This window comes from Schistocerca serialis, chromosome 9 (assembly GCF_023864345.2).
Source record: "Schistocerca serialis cubense isolate TAMUIC-IGC-003099 chromosome 9, iqSchSeri2.2, whole genome shotgun sequence".
NCBI lineage: Eukaryota > Metazoa > Arthropoda > Insecta > Orthoptera > Acrididae > Schistocerca > Schistocerca serialis.
In genome coordinates this window covers 247,820,155-247,840,242 of record NC_064646.1, presented here as the reverse complement: position 1 = coordinate 247,840,242, position 20,088 = coordinate 247,820,155, and the positions used below count along the sequence as shown (strand labels likewise).

The 20,088-nt window shown below is 41.8% G+C and overlaps 1 protein-coding gene across 1 annotated transcript in view; it reads right to left on the bottom strand.

The window, feature by feature from the left end:
* Positions 1–805: 805 nt before the first annotated feature.
* Positions 806–20,088, bottom strand: part of LOC126418935 (cuticle protein 19-like) — a 38,682-nt gene continuing 19,399 nt past the window's right edge. Inside the window, exons 3-4 of the mRNA XM_050085970.1 lie at positions 18,238–18,559; positions 806–1,732 (exon numbers count right to left, since the gene is read on the bottom strand). Of these exons, the coding sequence (XP_049941927.1) occupies positions 1,623–1,732; positions 18,238–18,559 (432 nt within the window). The 3' untranslated portion in view covers positions 806–1,622. The remainder of the gene's footprint in view (positions 1,733–18,237; positions 18,560–20,088) is intronic.

Sequence of the window (20,088 nt, the reverse complement as noted above, 5' to 3'; positions counted from 1 at the left end):
AAAAAAAATAAAAAAAACAAAATAAAATGTATTACGAGTCGAAATTTTAGTATAAAAACTTTGTTTTGTGTGACAAGGTGTATCTATAAATGCTCTTTCAGGCGAAATTAAACGACTTTTTCTGACATTTTCTTGATCCTTTTTTACTTACTTGTTTAAAGGGCAATGTAACCTATAAACTACGATATTATTAGATCTCTTTGTGGGCTATAAGCAGACAATCAGTTTTAAATAACTAACAATAAGCTTACTAAATGGAGGGTATATGTTTAATGACGTGTGGGAGTAATAAATTTATTTTCAGAGACTGTGAACAGCCACTCTGTAAACTTCGTTACCATGCAACCAAATAATAAACAACTCCTCAACATACGACATAAATATTTAAATAATCCTAAAGTCAACTAATTGACTTGCTCTACGATTCCTGTTATGTAAATTTACACATGTCATTATCGTGTATTTGGGTGAGTGTGAGTACTGTTCTATGAGTTTATTTCTGCCGCTGATTAAAATAATAACAGTGCGAGAAGCAATACAAGAAGAAAAAAAATTGTGTTACTTAGATAATGATAACTGCAAGAAAGCAAAATAGAAATATAAACAAGTAAAAGGATAACGCAGCTTCCTTTGGTGGTTCATCTAATTAAACTTACTGATTAACAGACTTTTGAACTGAACTAGTACAGGCGTGGGCTGCCAGTCGATAACTGATTTATTTTCCACTTAAGTTGTCATTGGACATCAGTTTCTGGGTGGATGGTGGTCGACGGAAATCTCTTGTGATCTCCGATTTCTGGTTTTAAAAGAGAATCCCTTGCTCTACGTCCAGTATTTCCTGAATTGTCGTTATATAGCTGAATGGAAGCCATGCCAGTTTTTCAATAAAGATTAAAAGTTCTTACCGCCACCGAGAATCGAACCATGTGCGTACTAGCGATGCTGAAGGACACACAGACAAAGTCTAATAGAGAAAAATAATGCTTATCGTAGTATTCATATTTGCACAAAAAGTATACTACTGGCAGAAATTATCAACAAATTTGTAATAAAATAAAAATATTTCTTTAAAGCAGTATTTAGAAGATCTGTATACACATTGCTGTTACAATGACATAATTGCGAAGAATTTAAGGATAAATTTTTCTTACACAGTAGTTCTGGAAACTACCATCTATAAATATTTAGGAGATACTTTTATTTATAGTCATACGTTTTTACACACTTATGAAATTAAATAAATGTTGTACCCTGTAAACTATGTTACGGACTTCATTTTTCATAAATTTTGACTGGCGTTAGAGCATTGTATTTTTGTAGTTATGACAGAAACACGTGCGACGTGAAAAGTTTATCTATTGCCCCGACGCAGAATGTGCTAGACGTACTGTAACCTCACAGCTGTTATAGCTTTGCTCTTGCTGTTTAATATATTGGTTACAATATATATGTAAATATGTATTTACATGTAAGAGGTACATAGTAAGAACGCGAGTAATTACTGGCCTAGGACAGCGAGCACCGTCTAGACTCTTGTATGAGGTAACGCATGTGCCGCGGTGGCGTGGCTTGAGCGGGGAGGCCCACTCGCGTGCAGCCCCCGACCGCCACCCCTGGCCGCCTCAGTAGTAGCTGTAGTGGGGGTAGTGCGCGGCGTTGTCCACCACGTAGCCCGCTGCTCCGTCGTACAGGTCATACTCGTGCTGCGTCACGTAATGCGGTTTCACCACTTCTGTCAACAAAAACAGGTTTTCTGTACTTGACTGGTTACTTCATTCCCCATCAAGATGCTGAGGTGACAGCAGCCATAGCGTCGCTACTCAGAATACAAAATTATTTTATCATTTTTTTGACCCTTTGCAATAAGATAAAAGACATAGTTGGAACTGAAATGTGTACAATGCGCATCTCCTTCCTAGCCCTTTGCCTAACCCTCCGGGAATATCAGCGGCCCTTCCAGCCCCATCTCAGCCAGTTCACCTCCTAGCGGCTCTTTAAACTTCCCATGGCTTCCATCTTTACTATGAGTTTTTCATGGCCGTTTATGACCATCCTATCCAGTTAAAAGAAAATTCCACATCAGACTAAAACTACTTACTTAGTAAACACGAGGACTGCATTCCTCCATCAAATTCCACGCCTACAATGCTTTGTTCCATACCATCCTCAGGCGCGTCGATGTAGACTGAATATCTGACCGACCAAAGTTCCATCACAGTGTCCGTACCACTGAACGCCAGACATCCCACTTTGCTTTCTGCATCCGTTTAACTTTTCCTACACAAATCCGTTACCAGCTCACCCCTTACCTCTCCCTCCTGACACACATTGAACACTTCCGTATATCTTACACGTCTGCACAACAACTCCCTCTAATTTCCAGCTCTGATATGCTGCCGCACCTATATTGAGACAGCCTACATCCATACCTAAACACTCTCTATATCCTCTATATATTTTAACAGACTCCTCTCTCATTCCTTCTTCAGGCCGGGAGTGGCCTACCGGGACCATCCGACCGCCGTGTCATCCTCGGTGGAGCATGCTGATAGGAGGGGCTTGGGGTCAGCCCACCGCTCTCCCGGTCGTAACATGGTATTCTTGACCGAAGCCGCTGCTATTCGGTCGAGTAGCTCCTCAATTGGCATCACGAGGCTGAGTGCACCCTGAAAAATGGCAACAGCGCATGGCGGCCTGGATGGTCACCCATCCAAGTGCCGACCACGCCCGACAGCGTTTAACTTCTATGATCTCACGGGAACTGGTGTATCCACTGCGGCAAGGCCGTTGCAGACTCCTCTCTCAGACAAAGAAATTCGCCCTGATATTTATCCTTCCTGCCGGATCTATACCACCCTTATCAGGACTCTGTATTCTCTCCTCGTCCTCTTGTGCCCATTCCTCTTCATAACTATGTATTGTCCTTCATTTTAGTTACACCTTTCACAAATCCCATATTTCCCCACCGTCCACCCTCCCACATTACACCAACTGCCAAAAACCAACCCTCTTGATCAACTGATATCCCACGTCTTACTTCACCAGAACCACTCAGCCTGTCCTCTCCTAAATAATCCCCTCATTATGTAGTTCGTTGTAACTTTAATGCAGTTAAATGCATTATCAATTTTTCAATATTTCTTTAAAAACAAATATTTTTAACACCATCAATGAATAATCGTTATTTCAATAACTTTTAAATGTAAATGTTTTATCGTTTTTCAATAGTTTCAGCCCATCTCACCCATGCTGGATGATGGAATGAAAGAGCAATGGAATGGTGTAAGCCTCACAGTAGTAGCTTCACCTGTGCTGTCAACAAGTTTGGTTATGCATACCTTTGTCTAAAAGATAACAGAAAGGATGGAGAAGGTATGTGCATACTGTCTGTGCACACAGGAGGAGATGGTCACAGATTGCGAACAGCAAAAGACACTTTTCGCCACGATCGGCTGTCTGTTAGCTGCTGCCGCCCCAAGATGCAGCGATAGCGGGGAAACTGGTGCGGCCTATGAGGCAACTCAAATGTCGCTCGTTTCGCTCATGGCCTCCGCTAGTGGGGTACCTTCCAAAGTACTCGACTTGGGAGAGCAGCGCTCGCTGCTGTGTGAGTGGTAGCTTACAACCCACTGAAATCGCTCGAAGCAGAGAGCGAATGTTGGCTACCGACCGAGGGCCTTGCACATTACCTCTACAAGTGGACAAATGGCTTCTCCTTCAGCAGGATTTTAGCAGATACGCGGGGAGAGAGGTTTGGTAGTTATCGGGAGCTCCAATGTTAAGGTGTTATGGAGCCCCCAAAGAAATAGCACTCAGAGCTGGGAAGAAGCCAATGTGTGCTCGGCATGTGTGCTAGGAGGGTCCATACGAGAACTGGAGGAGGTCCAATCTGCAGCTATCGGTGGTGCAGGGTGCAGTCATCGGTAAGTTGTGGCCCACTTCGGCAACAATGACGCCTGCCGTTTGATTTCAATTTATACCGAAGACTGACTGCTGGCCTACTACAATTTGTAGTTTCGTATCTATAATTGGTCTGCGTTCTTCAATTTGGACCTGAGTGGTAAGTCTCGACGAGAAACTCCGTCATTTCTATGATGGTCTTGGCTGCAGATCTCTGAACTGGTTCCAGTGTAGAGAATTGTAGGATTTCCCTACAGATCAGGGATGTGTTACACAGAGGAAGCAGCTACTCAGGTAGCAGAGTAAACAGTGCAGTGCATATGTTTCTTCTTTTGTTTTACGCTAGGAGGTGGTTTTGAGTCCTCTGCTGAAATTTCGCCTGGTGACACGCAGAGAGTGAAATCAGAATGTAAAGATACTTCAAACATCAAGTTATTCAGAACAAATAAATGAAGCATTTGTCACAATGTTTCTGAATTTATTCCTTACCAGAAAAGCTATCGTGCTTGATTATACTTGACATCGAAAGCTGGAATAAACTTGAATGGCGAAAACACAGCGAGTTGTCTGGGCGCGTATAAGGGGCCTAAGTGAACGAAACCATCGTTCACAGACGAAAGGCTAGTTCCCCGTCCTCCTTCGAAGAAAGAATTTACTGGTTAATAATCTTCTGGCTGCTACTAGTGAACTGTCGTCGTTGTGTAAATACTAACAGAGAAGGGGAATCCAAAATATTTTTGTCGCTGTGCAGTCTAGATTGTCTCCTGGTAGCTGTTAATTTTTTTCCTCGCTCGCCGTGGCTGGGTGTTTACTTTCTGAGATGGGCGGGTAGTCACGAAGGTTCGCGGATTTTCCTTCCGTAAATGTTACTTTGCCAGTCTAGTACGCGTATGTCCTTAAAATACACAACTTCGTCACATTCTTCTTGGTTTGCCATTCATTGTCTACCTAAGGTGCTAAACATTGCTTATCTGCTCTCTCGTCGGCTTATTGATGGATTTATTAACTTTAATGACAATCGCCGCTATGATGACATCACTGTCACTAATACGCGCTTTACAGACAGTGTCGATAAGGTGAGGCATATAAGTCTGCAGGCTTTCATTAATGTGAATATTTAGGCCGCATCATATTCCTTATCATACTCTTTGTCTGCATGACGTTTCGATCATTCTGCTGGGATGTTCTTCAAAATTCCACTGATGTCCCAGAAAGGTTGAACACTGTCGAAAGGCCGCGTAGTGTTCACTTAAAGAGCACGAACGTCAGACTTGTTTCAGATAACCGTTATGTCATGCCATCCTGAGACTGTCTTCTTAGTAGCAGTTTATATTTCATCAGCTGTGCATAAGAGATAATATTCATGTAGACAATAATTGGTGGTCCACTTGACTCAAGATTTACATATAGATGCCGTAAGCTCAGGAAGTAAGCTAGATCTTTCATTACACATTCATGTGTAGAGTAATCTTTGTAAGTCTTTCTACTGTTAAAAGGAGGTTGTTGTGTGTATCGAATGACCTCTAACTTTTGAACAGACGTACTGTGTTGGTGTCCAGTCATAACATATTCTGGGACGGAGAGAAGAAGTAGTGGGCGGCAAAGTTCCTCGTGTGCCGTGTAGTCTTGCGTAACTCAGCGTGGGTGGCAGACACTGCATGATGTGGGTCTCGATACGAGTGCAACAATGGACAGGAAGTTCCGTTTCCTTGAAACGAATCCCTCGCCGGTCTTATCTGATAGCTTCCAGCAGGCCACAGAGGATTGGAGGTAACTACTGACTACATCTCGGGGGAAGGAGTTAATTGAAGGCTGTCGAGTCTCGTTTCTGTCCTTCATTATTATCTCAAGCGGATAACGGTATGTGGCTGCTATTGAGGAAGAGCTGACCAACACTGGCTTTGCGGACGGCATTATGACGGGAGAAAGTTGCTTCTAGGAAACAACAGTTCTGAACTAACAGGTTTCCCAATCGCGTAAGTACGTACAAAATATTACGGCATTTCAAACACAAGCTGTGTAACGCTGTTTTCACTGAGACAGCAGTTGTCGCAATGAAAAGAAATTTATGTTTCCGATTGTGACAACTGAGCTTTTGGATGTATGACTCACCTGTCTTAACATTGAACTATCGGAAGAGATGGCGTACTAATGTACTAGTGAAATACGAAATTATAAATCTGCAACTAAATCTCATACCTAGGAATACATCCCCATAGTGTACAGGTTACGAGCAATTTCATCATTCTTGGAACAAAAGACATTTATAATGATGGACGGGACTCTGTACAGTGTCCCGTTTATCTTAACCACAACAAATAACTTTTTGTCCAGAAAAAAAATTCTTAAGCAAATGATGAGAGTTTAGAACGAATTCTGAGTTCTAGTATAATAAATTTCCTAGAGGCCGGAAAGTAAATGTCCACAAATCAACACGGTTTCAGAAACTCAGCTTGCCATTTTCTCACATGATGTGCTGCGAACTGCGGATGAGGGGCAGTCGCCAGATCCCATACTCTTAAACTTCCGAAAAGCATTTAACCTGTTACCCGTTTGCAAACTGTTAAAGAAGGTACGAGCATACGGAATAGGTTCACAGATATGTGAGTAGTGCGAACAATTCATAATGATAGAACCCAGTGCATTGTCCTCGGCAGAGAGTGTTCATTAGGGACAAGGGTATCGTCAGAAGTGACCGAGGCAGATTTGATAGGGCCGCTGTTATCTTCTGCATACATAAATAATCTGGCGGACAGGGTGTGCAGCAAGCTGTGGTTGTTTGCTGACGATGCTGTGATGTTGCAGTGAAGGGAAGGTGTCGAAGATGGCGGTAGGATGAGACAAGCTCAGATTAAAGGATGGTATTGAAGCGAGCTTCTAGACTTGTTACCGCTGGATTCGAACAACACGCAAGTGTTACACAGATGTTTCGGGAACTCAAATGAGAATCAGTAGAGGAAAGGTGACGATCTCTTCGAGGAGTGCAACTGAGAAATTGAGAGAACCAGCATTTGAAGCCAACATGATAATGATCCTACTGCTGCCAACGTATATTTTGCGTAAGGATTACAAGGAACGAGAAATTAGGGCTCATACGGAGGCATCTAGATAGCCATTTTTCTCTTGTTCTAGCTACGAGTGGAACAGGAATGGAAACAACTAGTGGTGGTAAAGGGTACCCTCAGCCTCGTACCTTATTGTGGCTTGTGGAGAATGTGTCTAGATGTAGATGTTTAGATATTAGGGAGGCATTAAGCAGTAAGATTGCTTTCTTGTAACTTTGTTCGTTACGAAGATATGAACATCAGTATCTCTCTTTTCTAGTTCGCGGGATGTCAATATAAAGTGAAAGGGGCACGTCTGCTAACATTTACACGAACAAATAGTGAAAAACCTAGTGCCACTTCATGTGCAATAGTTGTCCACCTTCAGCATCCCACAGGTGACTTGAAACTTCAGCAAGACAATGCATCATCCCATCGCACTCCCAATTTTGCCAAAATTGTTCCAATAACTCTACACGGACTCAAGGGTGGTTGTGTGGTACTCAAGATCTTCTGACTTCAATTCTATTAAGCACGTCTAGTACACCAGTGATCGAAATGTCTCGCTTCCTATATCCAGCTCCGATCAATTTTTGAGTGAGTTGCGGGCGATCCAGGAATCAGAGTGGTTCCAAAACGCTTTTCGCCATGAAACGTCACCGTGAGTTTAGGACCAAATGGATGCTAGATGTCTGTGTCTAATGCCATTATTCCCGATCGTGTAAAGGTGTTGCCGAAACAAATCTCGCGTTGCTAGCTTCTGAAACGAGAAATGCATATGTTCTAGAAGATTCCGGAAAGTTGTGATATGCCTCACTTTTACAGCGACTGTCGAAGGATATGCGTACACATCGTAATGACGTGACTGGAACCCCTTGATGCAGTTATGGTTGAGAAGAGGATGCCGGCTACACCTCACTATTAACTTACCCACGGTAATGGTCGTTCAGCTCTGTGGCCGTTTTTTGGTTGAGTTCTGTGGCTGTTGACTGAGTTACTTAAAGAAATACAACAGGCAGGTACTTCTTATGCAAAGAGGCCTCTATCTGTCTTCAGGTGGTAAAATACATTTATTTCTTCGGCAGTACAAGGTCTTTGTTGATTGCCTTTTGGAAGCTGCAGATTCTTTTTGCACTCACCCGTCTTTATACACACAGTACACGCACTTATAGATTCACTAGTGCACTGTACAGCGCAGCATTTGCCATGTGACCGACTAATAACTATTTAATCGACCCCAAGGCTATAGGCCGAACAACCAATCACGTCTTTTTTAACAGCAGTTAAAGGTTTCCAGCCCTCCCCCAGCACCTCCCTCCCCCCCCCCCCCCCCTCTCTTTCTCTCTCTGTCTCTCTCTGTGCCTGTGTGTTTGATTGACACAAAAATTTGACTAGTATAATGTTTAGTGTAATTATTTATTAACACAGCATTCCCCACTCTTGACAGTCAGGCATTTTGTACTACGTTCAGTTGGACAACTTGTGAGCGTTTAATGTTGTTTATGTGAGAGGAGCGCGTAAGAAGTTAGTTTCAGTACCGTGGTACGCGATTGTGAGGGGTTGTTGTTGTTGTTGTGGTCTTCAGTCCTGAGACTGGTTTGATGCAGCTCTCCACGCTACTCTATCCTGCGCAAGCTTCTTCATCTCCCAGTACCTACTGCAACCTACATACTTCTGAATCTGCTTAGTGTATTCATCTTTTGGTCTCCCTCTATGATTTTTACCCTCTACGCTGCCCTCCAATACTAAATTTGCGATCCCTTGATGCCTCAGAACATGTCCTACCAACCGATCCCTTCTTATAGTCAAGTTGTGCCACAAACTCCTCTTCTCCCCAATCCTATTCAGTACCTCCTCATTCGTTATGTGATGTACCCATCTAATCTTCAGCATTCTTCTGTAGCACCACATTTCGAAAGCTTCTATTCTCTTCTTGTCCAAACTATTTATCGTCCATGTTTCACTTCCATACATGGCTACACTCCATATATATACTTTCAGAAACGACTTCCTGACAAATTTCTCTTCTTCAGAAACGCTTTCCTTGCCATTGCCAATCTACACTTTATATCCTCTCTACTTCGACCATCATCAGTTACTTTGCTCCTCAAATAGCAAAACTCCTTTACTGCTTTAAGTGTCTCATTTCCTAATCTAATTCCCTCAGCATCACCCGACTTAATTCGGCTACATTCCATTACTCTCGTTTTGCTTTTGTTGATGTTCATCTTATATCCTCCTTTCAAGACACTGTCCATTCCGTTCAACTGCTCTTCCAAGTCCTTTGCTGTCTCTGACAGAATTACAATGTCATCGGCGAACCTCAACGTTTTTATTTCTTCTCCCTGGATTTTAATACCTACTCCGAGCCGGCCGGTGTGGCCGTGCGGTTAAAGGCGCTTCAGTCTGGAACCGCGTGACCGCTACGGTCGCAGGTTCGAATCCTGCCTCGGGCATGTATGTGTGTGATGTCCTTAGGTTAGTTAGATTTAATTAGTTCTAAGTTCTAGGCGACTGATGACCTCAGAAGTTAAGTCGCATTGTGCTCAGAGCCATTTGAACCATTTGAACCTACTCCGAATTTTTCTTTTGTTACCTTCACTGCTTGCTCAATATACAGATTGAATAACATCGGGGAGAGACTACAACCCTGTCTCACTCCCTTCCCAACCACTGCTTCCCTTTCATTTCCCTCGACTCTTGTAACTGCCATCTGGTTTCTGTACAAATTGTAAATAGTCTTTCGCTCCCTGTATTTTACCCCTGCCACCTTCAGAATTTGAAAGAGAGTATTCCAGTCAACATTGTCAAAAGCTTTCTCTAAGTCTACAAATGCAAGAAACGTAGGTTTGCCTTTTCTTAATCCAGCTTCTAAAATAAGTCGTAGGGTCAGTATCGCCTCACGTGTCGCCATATTTCTACGGAATCCAAACTGATCTTCTCCAAGGTTGGCTTCTACTAGTTTTTCCATTCGTCTGTAAAGAATTCGCGTTAGTATTTTGCAGCCGTGACTTACTAAACTGATTGTTCGGTAATTTTCACATCTGTCAACGCCTGCTTTCTTTGGGATTGGAATTATTATATTGTTCTTGAAGTCTGAGGGTATTTCGCCTGTCTCATACATTTTGCTCACCGGACGGTAGAGTTTTGTCAGGACTGGCTCTCCCAAGGCCGTCAGTAGTTCTAATGAAATGTTGTCTACTCCCGGGGCCTTGTTTCGACTCAGGTCTTTCAGTGCTCTGTCAAACTCTTCACGCAGTGTCATATTTCCCATTTCATCTTCATCTACATCCTGTTCCATTTCCATAATATTGTCCTCAAGTACATCGCCCTTGTATAGACCCTCTATATACTCTTTACACCTTTCTGCTTTCCCTTCTTTGCTTAGAACTGGGTTTCCATCTGAGCTCTTGATATTCATACAAGTGGTTCTCTTTTCTCCAACAGTCTCTTTAATTTTCCTGTAAGCTGTATCTATCTTACCTGTGTTGAGATAAGCCTCTATATCCTTACATTTGTCCTCTAGCCATTTCTGCTTAGCAATTTTGCACTTCCTGTCGATCTCATTTTTGAGACGTTTGTATTCCTTTTTGCCTGCTTCATTTGCTGCATTATTATATTTTCTCCTTTCGTCAATTCAATATTTCTTCTGTTACCCAAGGATTTCTCCTAGCCCTCGCCTTTTTATCTACTTGATCCTCTGCTGCCTTCACTACTTCATCCCTCAGAGCTACCCATTCTTCTTCTACTGTATTTCTTTCCCCCATTCCTGTCAATTGTTGCCTTATTCTCTCCTTGAAATTCTGCACAACTGCTGGTTTAGTCAGTTTATCGAGGTCCCATCTCCTTAAATTCCCACCTTCTTGCAGTTTCTTCAGTTTAAGTTACAGTTCATAACCAATAGATTGAGGTCAATGTCTACATCTGCCCCTGGAAATATCTTACAATTTAAAACCTGGTTCCTAAATCTCTGTCTTATCTTTATATAATCTATCTAATACCTTCTAGTATCTCCAGGGTTCTTCTATGTACACAGACTTCTTTTATGATTCTTGAACCAAGTGTTAGCTATGAATAAGTTATGCTCTGTGCAAAAATCTACCAGACGGCTTCCTGTTTCATTTCTTACCCCCAATCCATATTCACCTACTATATTTCCTTCTTTCCCTTTTCCTACTCTCAAATTCCAGTCACCCATGGCTATTAAATTTTCGTCTCCCTTCACTATCTGAATAATTTCTTTTATTTCATCATACATTTCTTCAATTTCTTCGTCATCTGCAGAGCTAGTTGGCATATAGACTTGTACTACTGTCGTAGGCGTGGGCTTCATGTCTATCTTGGCCACAACAATGCGTTTGCTGTGCTGTTTGTAGTAGCTTACCCGCATTCCTATTTTTTTTATTCATTATGAAACCTATTCCTGCATTACCCCTATTTGATTTTGTATTTATAACCCTGTATTCACCTGATAAAAGTTTCTCCTGCCACCGAACTTCACTAATTCCCACTATATCCAACTTTAACCAATCCATTTCCCTTTTTAAATTTTCTAACCTACCTGCCCGATTAAGGAATCTGACATTCCACGCTCCGATCCATAGAACTCTAGTTTTCTTTCTCCTGATAATGACGTCCTCCTGAGTAGTCCCCGCCTGGAGATCCGAATGGGGGACTATTTTACCTCCGGAATATTTTACCCAAGAGGACGACATCATTATTTATTCATACAGTAAAGCTGCATGCCCTCGGGAAAAATTACGGCTGTAGTTTCCCCTTGCTTTCAGCCGTTCGCAGTACCAGCACAGCAGGGCCGTTTTGGTTAGTGTTACAAGGCCAGATCAGTCAATCATCCAGACTGTTGTCCCTGCAACTACTAAAAAGGCTGCTGCCCCTCTTCAAGAACCACACGTTTGTCTGGCCTCTCAACAGATACCCCTCCGTTGTGGTTGCACCTACGGTACGGCTATCTGTATCGCTGAGGCACGAAAGCCCCCCCACCAACGGCAAGGTCTATGGTTCATGGGGGGGATTGTGAGGTAAGTAACTGAATTTATTTTTACATTTATTTTAACTACGTTGTTTAAGGATACTGTAGCCGTAAAATTTTCAAGACATCGTGTATTAACACTATGTAATCGGTACCGATTTTATTGCATGATCGTCGTACAGCACCGGCTTTTCACTACTGACCAGTCAGAATGTTAAGGGTAAAATAATAATAGCTCCTCTTTCCCTTCATTTTTCAGAGTGAAATGGCTGAGAATGAGGAGGAAACGAAAGGAAAAAGACTGAAGAGAACATGAGGATGGCAATAAGTGAAGTAATAGAAGGGAAAATGATAGTAACGCAGGCAGCTGAGTCTTTTCATATCCTGAGGAGTACTTAGGTGATAGAAGAAAAGACAAAGTGTAGAGAAAAGAAAGTCAGACAGAGACTGGAATTCAGGACAAGCACTCAATAGAGAGAAACGTCAGATGGATACAACAGAACCAAACAAGTAAATAGTTGAAATAGTAATGCAACAAACAGTAAGCGTCAGTATAAGGTGTAATCTGGTGGAGATTCTGAAATAACAGACGAGAGCACAATATTTGTAATATACCGTGAACCTTTTGAAGAAGCATGGGTACAATGCACTAAATGTAAAGAGTGGGCACGCATTGGTTGTGTAGACCAGAATGTATCTTGCATTTTGTTTGTGATTATTGCAATAACTGAAGAATTCTTCTTGAAATTATGGACTTTTGTTTATATAAGAAAGTGTTTATTGGTTTTCATTGCTTGTGTAATGTTATTCATAAATAAAAGCTGAAAATATTCCTATAGGGGCAATGGTCCGAATTGGAAGACAATTACTGTATGGACTGAAAAGCCACATGTTTTTACTTCTATTTGAGCTGTCAATTTTTGTAAAATTTCAGGGAAGTCATACATGTACATCCTAAGGCACTAGTTTAAGTACTATAATACCGTATTAAATTCCTAAAGTTTTAAATACTTCATATTTTTCAAGTGAAAAGGTTAAGGTGGTCGGTACTGTAGGACCCTTCCCTATACTTCGTATGAATGCCTCTAACTTACAGCCGATCTGACGATATGATCAGATTCGTGCTAAACCAACATAGACGATCTGTGTCTTTTTCGAAATATATGGACTTTGATTTGTGTGTTATAGTAGTGTGAATGAGGACGTAGTTAGCCGTATTGTAACGTTTGAAGATTAATAAACTAAGTCAGTGGACATTATCTTTTACTGCAAAGGCTCCTAATCGTTACTAGTTATTAATTTTCTGTAGCAGTTAATTACAAGCACGTGACGGGCAGTAGGCACACGGTTTCATCGCTTTTCCGGGTGTAATCCTTTTGTAAACTGTTTCTTTTGAAAATATTGCTTCCAAGTAAAATATAGTGTAGTATTATGAGGAAAGAGGAGGAAGGAAGCTTTCAAAAATCAAGTGTTATACTTTCTGATTGTTCGGACTGGCAAAATTTTCCTGAAGTTCAACCCTCCGTCCCAGCCCCTGCCCTCCCCGTATGCTCCTGACACACACCCAGTGATTTCCTTCCTGGTAGTATCACTACCAGGCGGTTTTGAGGTAGAAAGTTTCCTCATTAGTTAGTTACATAAAAGGAAAATTCACAGCGAAGACTGGTATGAAAAAGGATAGAAATAGTAAAGATGTAACACAACTTTAACGGAAAATGGACAGAATGTGTAGGATACCTATATATGAAAGAACTGCGTACTGGCGAAAATAGAGTTAATGAGGTTTTAGAACCAGAAAAAGGTTATTTCGGAGAGTAAAGTCAAATGAAATGATCCCTAGAAAATATTGCGAAAACAAGGCTAGTGGGCATAATCGAATTCCAGCAGAATTGTTGTCAGTCATTGGAGAAACCGGTGAAACTGTTGCATTCAGTATGTCAGCAATTATGGAGACTCAAACAGTGGTCAAAAGAATAGAAAAGTTCAGCATTCGTCCCGATTCCAAAGAAGGGTACTCCCTAAGAGTTTTAGAATTACCAAACAATTCCAGTCACCAGTGTTTTGACTGGTGCGGCTCTCCACAAATGCCTCTCCTGTGCCAATCTTTCCATCTCAGAGTAGCACTTACAACCTACGTCCTCAATTATTTGCTGCATGTATTCTAATCATTGTCTTTTTCTAAACTTTTAATCCTCTCCGGCTTCCTCTAGTGCCATAGAAGTTATTTCCTGATATCTTAACAGATGTCCTATCATTCCATTCCTTTCTCTTGTCAGTGTTTTCAATATATTCCTTTCCTCAGCGATTCTGCGGAGAACCTCTTCATTCCTTACTTTATCAGTCCACATAATTTTCAACATTCTTTTGTAGCGCCACATCTCAAATACTTCTATTTTCTTCTAGTCCATATTTCACTACTATACAATGCTGTGCTCCGTAAGTACATTCTCAGAAATTTCTTCCTCAAATTAAGACCGACGTTTGATACTAGTAGACTTCTCTTGGCCAGGGATCTTTTTGCCAGTACTAGTCTGCTTTTTATCTCCTCCTTGCACCGTAATTGGTTATTCTGAAGCTAGGTAGCTGAATTACTTAACTTCATCTACTTCGTGATCGCCAATTATGATGTTAAGTTTCTCGCTGTCTTCATTTCTGCTATTTCTCGTTAATGTCGTCTTACTTATACTTATTCTCAGTCACTATTCTGTGCTCATTAAACTGTTCATTCCTTTCAAAAAGCCCTGTGATTTTTCTTCATCACCGAATCTTAACAGTTTTATCCCATTCTTGAACATTTCTTTTATTTCCGCGTATTATTTCGACGTATAGATTGAACAGCAGGGGAGAAAGACTACATCTCTAACTTAAAACCTGTTTAATCCGTGCACCTCGTTCTTTGACTATTATAATTCTCTCTTAGTTGTTCTACATATTGTATATTACCCGTCTTTCCCCATAACTTACCCCTATTTTTCTCAAGATTTCAAAAATTTTGCTCCATTTGATGCTGTCAAACTCTTTTTCCAGGTTGACAAATTCAAGAACGTGTCTTGACTTTTCTTCAGCCTTGCATCCATTATAAGCCACAACTTCAGAACTGACTGTCTGGTGCCTTTACGTTTCCTGAAGGCAAACTGGTCGTCATCTAAGAGATCCTCAATTTTATTTTCCATTCGTATGTATATTATTCTTGTCAATAACTTGGATGAACGAGGTGTTAAGTTGATTGAGCAATAATTCTCGCACTTGTCGGCTCTTACAATTTTGGAAATTGTGTGGATGGTGTGGATGATGTTTTTCCGAATGTCTGATGATATATCGCCAGCCTCACAAATTCTACACAGCAACATGAATACTCGTCTCGCTGCCACCTATGCCAACTATTTTAGTAATTCCAATGGAATGCTAAATTACCCCTTCTGCTCTTTTAACTGATTTTAAAACTCGATCCCCTATCTCTTCCCCATCGACTTCTGTTTCATGTTCTGTCATGTCATCAGATAAGTCGTCCCCCTCACAGAGCCCTCCAATGTACTCTTTCCACCTATCCGCTCTGCGTTAACAGTGAATTCCCACTGCACTCTTAAAGTTACCACCCATGCTTTTAATTTGACTGAACGTTTAAAACTGAATATAAACAGTCACAGCCGCAATAAACATTTCTTTTTTATAATAGGTTTCCGGTTTCTCTCTGTTTTAGACCATCTTCAGACCCATACCATGGTGGTAGATGGTGACAGTGAATGGGGCGTTCGTAGAGGTGCAGCACCTGCTCGTTAAGATGGTCTAAAACAGATCAAAACTGATGACCTTGTATACAAAAAAAAATTGTTGCGGTTGTGACTGTTTATATTGAATTTTAAATAATAAATAAACCTATACAACACAGAGACATGTTCGCAAAAGTCACCGATGGTCGTTTTGACTTTTCTGTATGCTGAGGCAGTCCTTCCGACCATCATTTCTCTTTCAATTTCTTCACATTTTTCATATAGCCATTTCGCCTTTGCTTCCCTGCACTTCCTGTTTATTTCATTCCTGAGTGGCTTGTATTTCTGTATTCCTGAATTTCCACGAACATTTTTGTGTTTCCTTCCTTTATTGATCAACTGAAGTGGTTGTGTTATCCATGGTTTCTTCGCAGGTTCCTTTCTTGTACCTATGTTTTTTCACTCCAGCTTCTGTGATTGCGCATGTTAGAGATGTCCGTTCATCTTCAACTGCACTGCCTGCAGAAGTATTCATTATCGAAGTATATATAGTCTAAGAGAACTTCAAGCGTATCCCTTCTTTCCTTAGTACTTTCGTATCCCTTTTAATTGCCTACTCTTCATCATTACCAAATTGTGATCTGAATCTATATCTGACCGTGGGTAAGCATTGCAACCCATTATCTGATTTCGGAATCTTTGTCTGACGATTATGTAATCTGAAATCTTCCTATATCTCCTCGCCTTCATCTTATGCTTATACTACTGTATAAATACCTGAACTATTCTTGTCGGCGTTTTCTTGCTGTTGGTTCTGATTAGAAAGAACAACCCTATCACTGAACAGTTCACAGTAACTCACTCTCTGTCCTACATTCTTATTCATAACTAATCCAACTACCGTTATACCGTTTTCTGCTCTTATTCGTAATATCCTGCTGAAAACTTACAAAATAGACCGCCAATATAAGGAGTCAGAGTGCCTGAATAAGAAGCAATTTTCATAAACGAGGAGGGACCAGGCATCAAACTGCCAACACCCCATAGAATATGGAGAGATGTGTATCTCTAGCTTATTGATTACGCTAAACTCTTCGACTCCCTAGACCGCAGTGGATTATGGGACGTACTCAGAAACATGAGGGAACAAGATCATCTTATTCGCCCATAAGGAATTTATACTACGACCAGGAAGCAAGGGTGATTATCCTATAAAGAGCAACTTGTGCCGTCACAAGACAGGGCTCATCTCTTGTGTTGGAGGTCAGCGGATGTTGCTATGTGGTATGCGCTGTTGCGTGTACTGAGTGAAGTCAGTCTGAAAAGCTCAAATTATGAAACCAGTACTTGCCTTCTACCTGTGCTTGGTATCTGCCAATTCTAGATTCTCTAACTCTTTCTGAAGCGTACTCTTTTGGCCACTGGATTTGATTTCACTTGATTTTTCGTTATGTTGTATGCAAGTAACTTTCTCCCCATTTAATCGTCATGTTGCCTGGTGATGAGTGTTTGGATTTTATTTTTAGTAAAAAAATTCTCTTACTGATTGGAAGTAGAATATGCCCCTTGGGTAATGATTTTGTGTGTAATCTTTAATATGTACTTATTTAAAATCAATTTCTTGTTATGAAGCAGTATTGATACTTCATGTGTTTTCACTGTAGGGGAATTTCATACTGCTACGTGAGCATTTTGGTGTTGAGTAAATTCTTCTTGTTGAGTAGCTACAAAGTGGATTTGTTTACCGATATTGTAATATTTTGGTTGTCCACCCCGATAGCTGAATGGAGCCTGCACGGTAGCTCAGAGTGTTCGGTCAGAGAGCTGGCTGGCCTCTGTAATAAAAAACTGAGTGAAAGGTATCAACAACGAACTTGAAAGGATGTCATGTGAAGTCCGCAACGATCAATAAAAGAAAAGAAAGAAAAAAATGGTCAGCGTGACGGATTGCCGTCCTAAGGGTCCGGGTTCGATTCCCGGCTGAGTCGGAGATTTTCTGCGATCAGGGATTGGGTGTTGTGTTGTCTTCATGATCATTTCATCCCCATCCGGCACGCAGGTCGCCCAATGTGGCGTCGAATGTAATAAGACCTGCTCCAAGGCGGCCGGACCTGTCCCGCAAGGGGCCTCCCGGCCAATGACACAAAACGCTCATTTCCATTTTTCACATTTTAGTTTGGAAAAAGTGTCTTTTAAATTTTGCTAATTATTAGGAGAAAATAAATATTCAGAACTTGTTTAAAGGAAACAAAATTATTTTGGCAAGGAGCAAGAACCGCTCAGAGCTCAACGCAGTTCTGTCACTTCCTCTAGTGACGTAATTCAGAAAGGATTACGGTAAAGCTGTATATCACAACCTTATTTCTTCAATGTCAATGCAAAGCACATTGCGAGGGATGCAGGGTTAGATGGAGAAGAAATTAGAATTAAAATTGCTGGGATAAATATAGATAATCTTAGATATGCAGATGATACCATCCTGACGGGAGAAAGTGGAGAAGAGTTCCTGAAGGTGAAAGAAGAACGTGTAAAGGCTATCCTGATATTTTTACAACTTCACACCGTCCATCGTGAACACAGGTAGAGTACACACCTGCCGTGATGACCTGCGGCACGGCGACGACGTGCGCGGCGGGCTGGTGCACGACCGGCGGGGCGGCCACGACCACGGGCTTGGCCACGACCACGGGCTTGGGCGCGGGCGGCGGGTGCACGGCGGGCCCGCTCTTGCTGACGACCGCGTTGAAGCCGTTCACCGGGTCCGCCGTGTAGTCGACGGTGCGCACCGAGCCGTCCGGCTCGACCAGCGAGTACTGGCCCTTCACCACGTCCCCGTGGCGCGACTCCGACTGCTGCTTGATGTCGCCCGTGTTGGGGTCCGTCACGCCGTACTTGAAGGCGTAACGCGCGGGAGCCTGCAGGACAGCGCACAGCGTTAGTTGCTACTGTACCGTAATGCGGGAAAGACCCCAAGCTAGACTTCAACACTCGACAGCTAAGCGGTCATTGGAGGTAGACCACATGCTTACATGGACGAAGGAGAGAGAGCTTAACGAGTGAGGACTACAGTCACTGAAACCAATCCTGGCACCCACCCGAAAGAAACGACGGAAAATCTAAAACTGGGTGGACAAGTGACAATTTGAACCTATTTCCTCCCAAATACAAGTCCACCGTATTAAGCTCTGCATAACCTCCCGAGAATATTGAGAATATGTTAGTTAACTATCTGTTTGGGTTTAGGAAAAGTGAAGGGATCAGAGGCAATTCTGATTTTGCAGTTGATAATGGAAAATTAGGTAATTTTCAAGAATGATTGCCTATCGAAGTGGCGGGGTCCAAACTATACATATCGAACGTGCTATCGTAAATAGCTCAGATGGAAACCCAGTTCTAAGCAAAGAAGGGACAGCCGATGGGTGGAAGGAGTATATAGACGGTCTATACAAGGGCGATGTTCTTAAGGACAGTATTATGGAAATGGAAGAGGAGATAGAAAAAGATGAAGTGGGAGATATGATACTGCGTGAAGAGTTTGACAGAGCACTGAAAGACCTAAGTCGAAACAAGGCCCCGGGAGTAGACAACATTCCATTAGAACTACTGACAGCCTTAGAAGAGCCAGTCCTGACAAAACTCTACCATCTGGTGAGCAAGATATATGAGACAGCCAAAATACCCTCAGAATTCAAGAAGAATATAATAATTCCAATCCCAAAGAAAGCAGGTGTTGACAGATGTGAAAATTACCGAACTATCAGTTTAATAAGTCACAGCTGCAAAATACTAACGCGAATTCTTTACAGACGATTGGAAAAACTGATAGAAGCCGACCTAGGGTAAGATCAGTTTGGATTCCGTAGAAATATTGGAACACGTGAGGCAATACTGACCCTACGACTTATTTTAGAAGCTAGATTAAGGAAAGGCAAACCTAGGTTTCTAACATTTGTAGACTTAGAGAAAGCTTCTGACAATGTTGACTGCAATACTCTCTTTCAAATTCTGAAGGTGGCAGGGGTAAAATATAGGGAGAGAAAGGCTATTTACAATTTGTATAGAAACCAAATGGCAGTTATAAGAGTTGAGGGGCATGAAAGGGAAGCAGTGGTTGGGAAGGGAGTGAGACAGGGTTGTAGCCTCTCCCCGATGTTATTCAATCTGTATATTGAGCAAGCAGTAAAGAAAACAAAAGAAAAATTCGGAGTAGGAATTAAAATCCATGGGGAAGAAATAAAAACTTTCAGGTTCGCCGATGACATTGTAATTCTGTCAGAGACAGCAAAGGACTTGGAAGAGCAGCTGAACGGAATGGACAGTGTCTTGAAAGGAGGATATAAGAAGAGTCCTGAAAGGAGGATATAAGATGAACATCAACAAAAGTAAAACGAGGATAATGGAATGTAGTCGAATTAAATCGGGTGATGCTGCGGGAATTAGATTA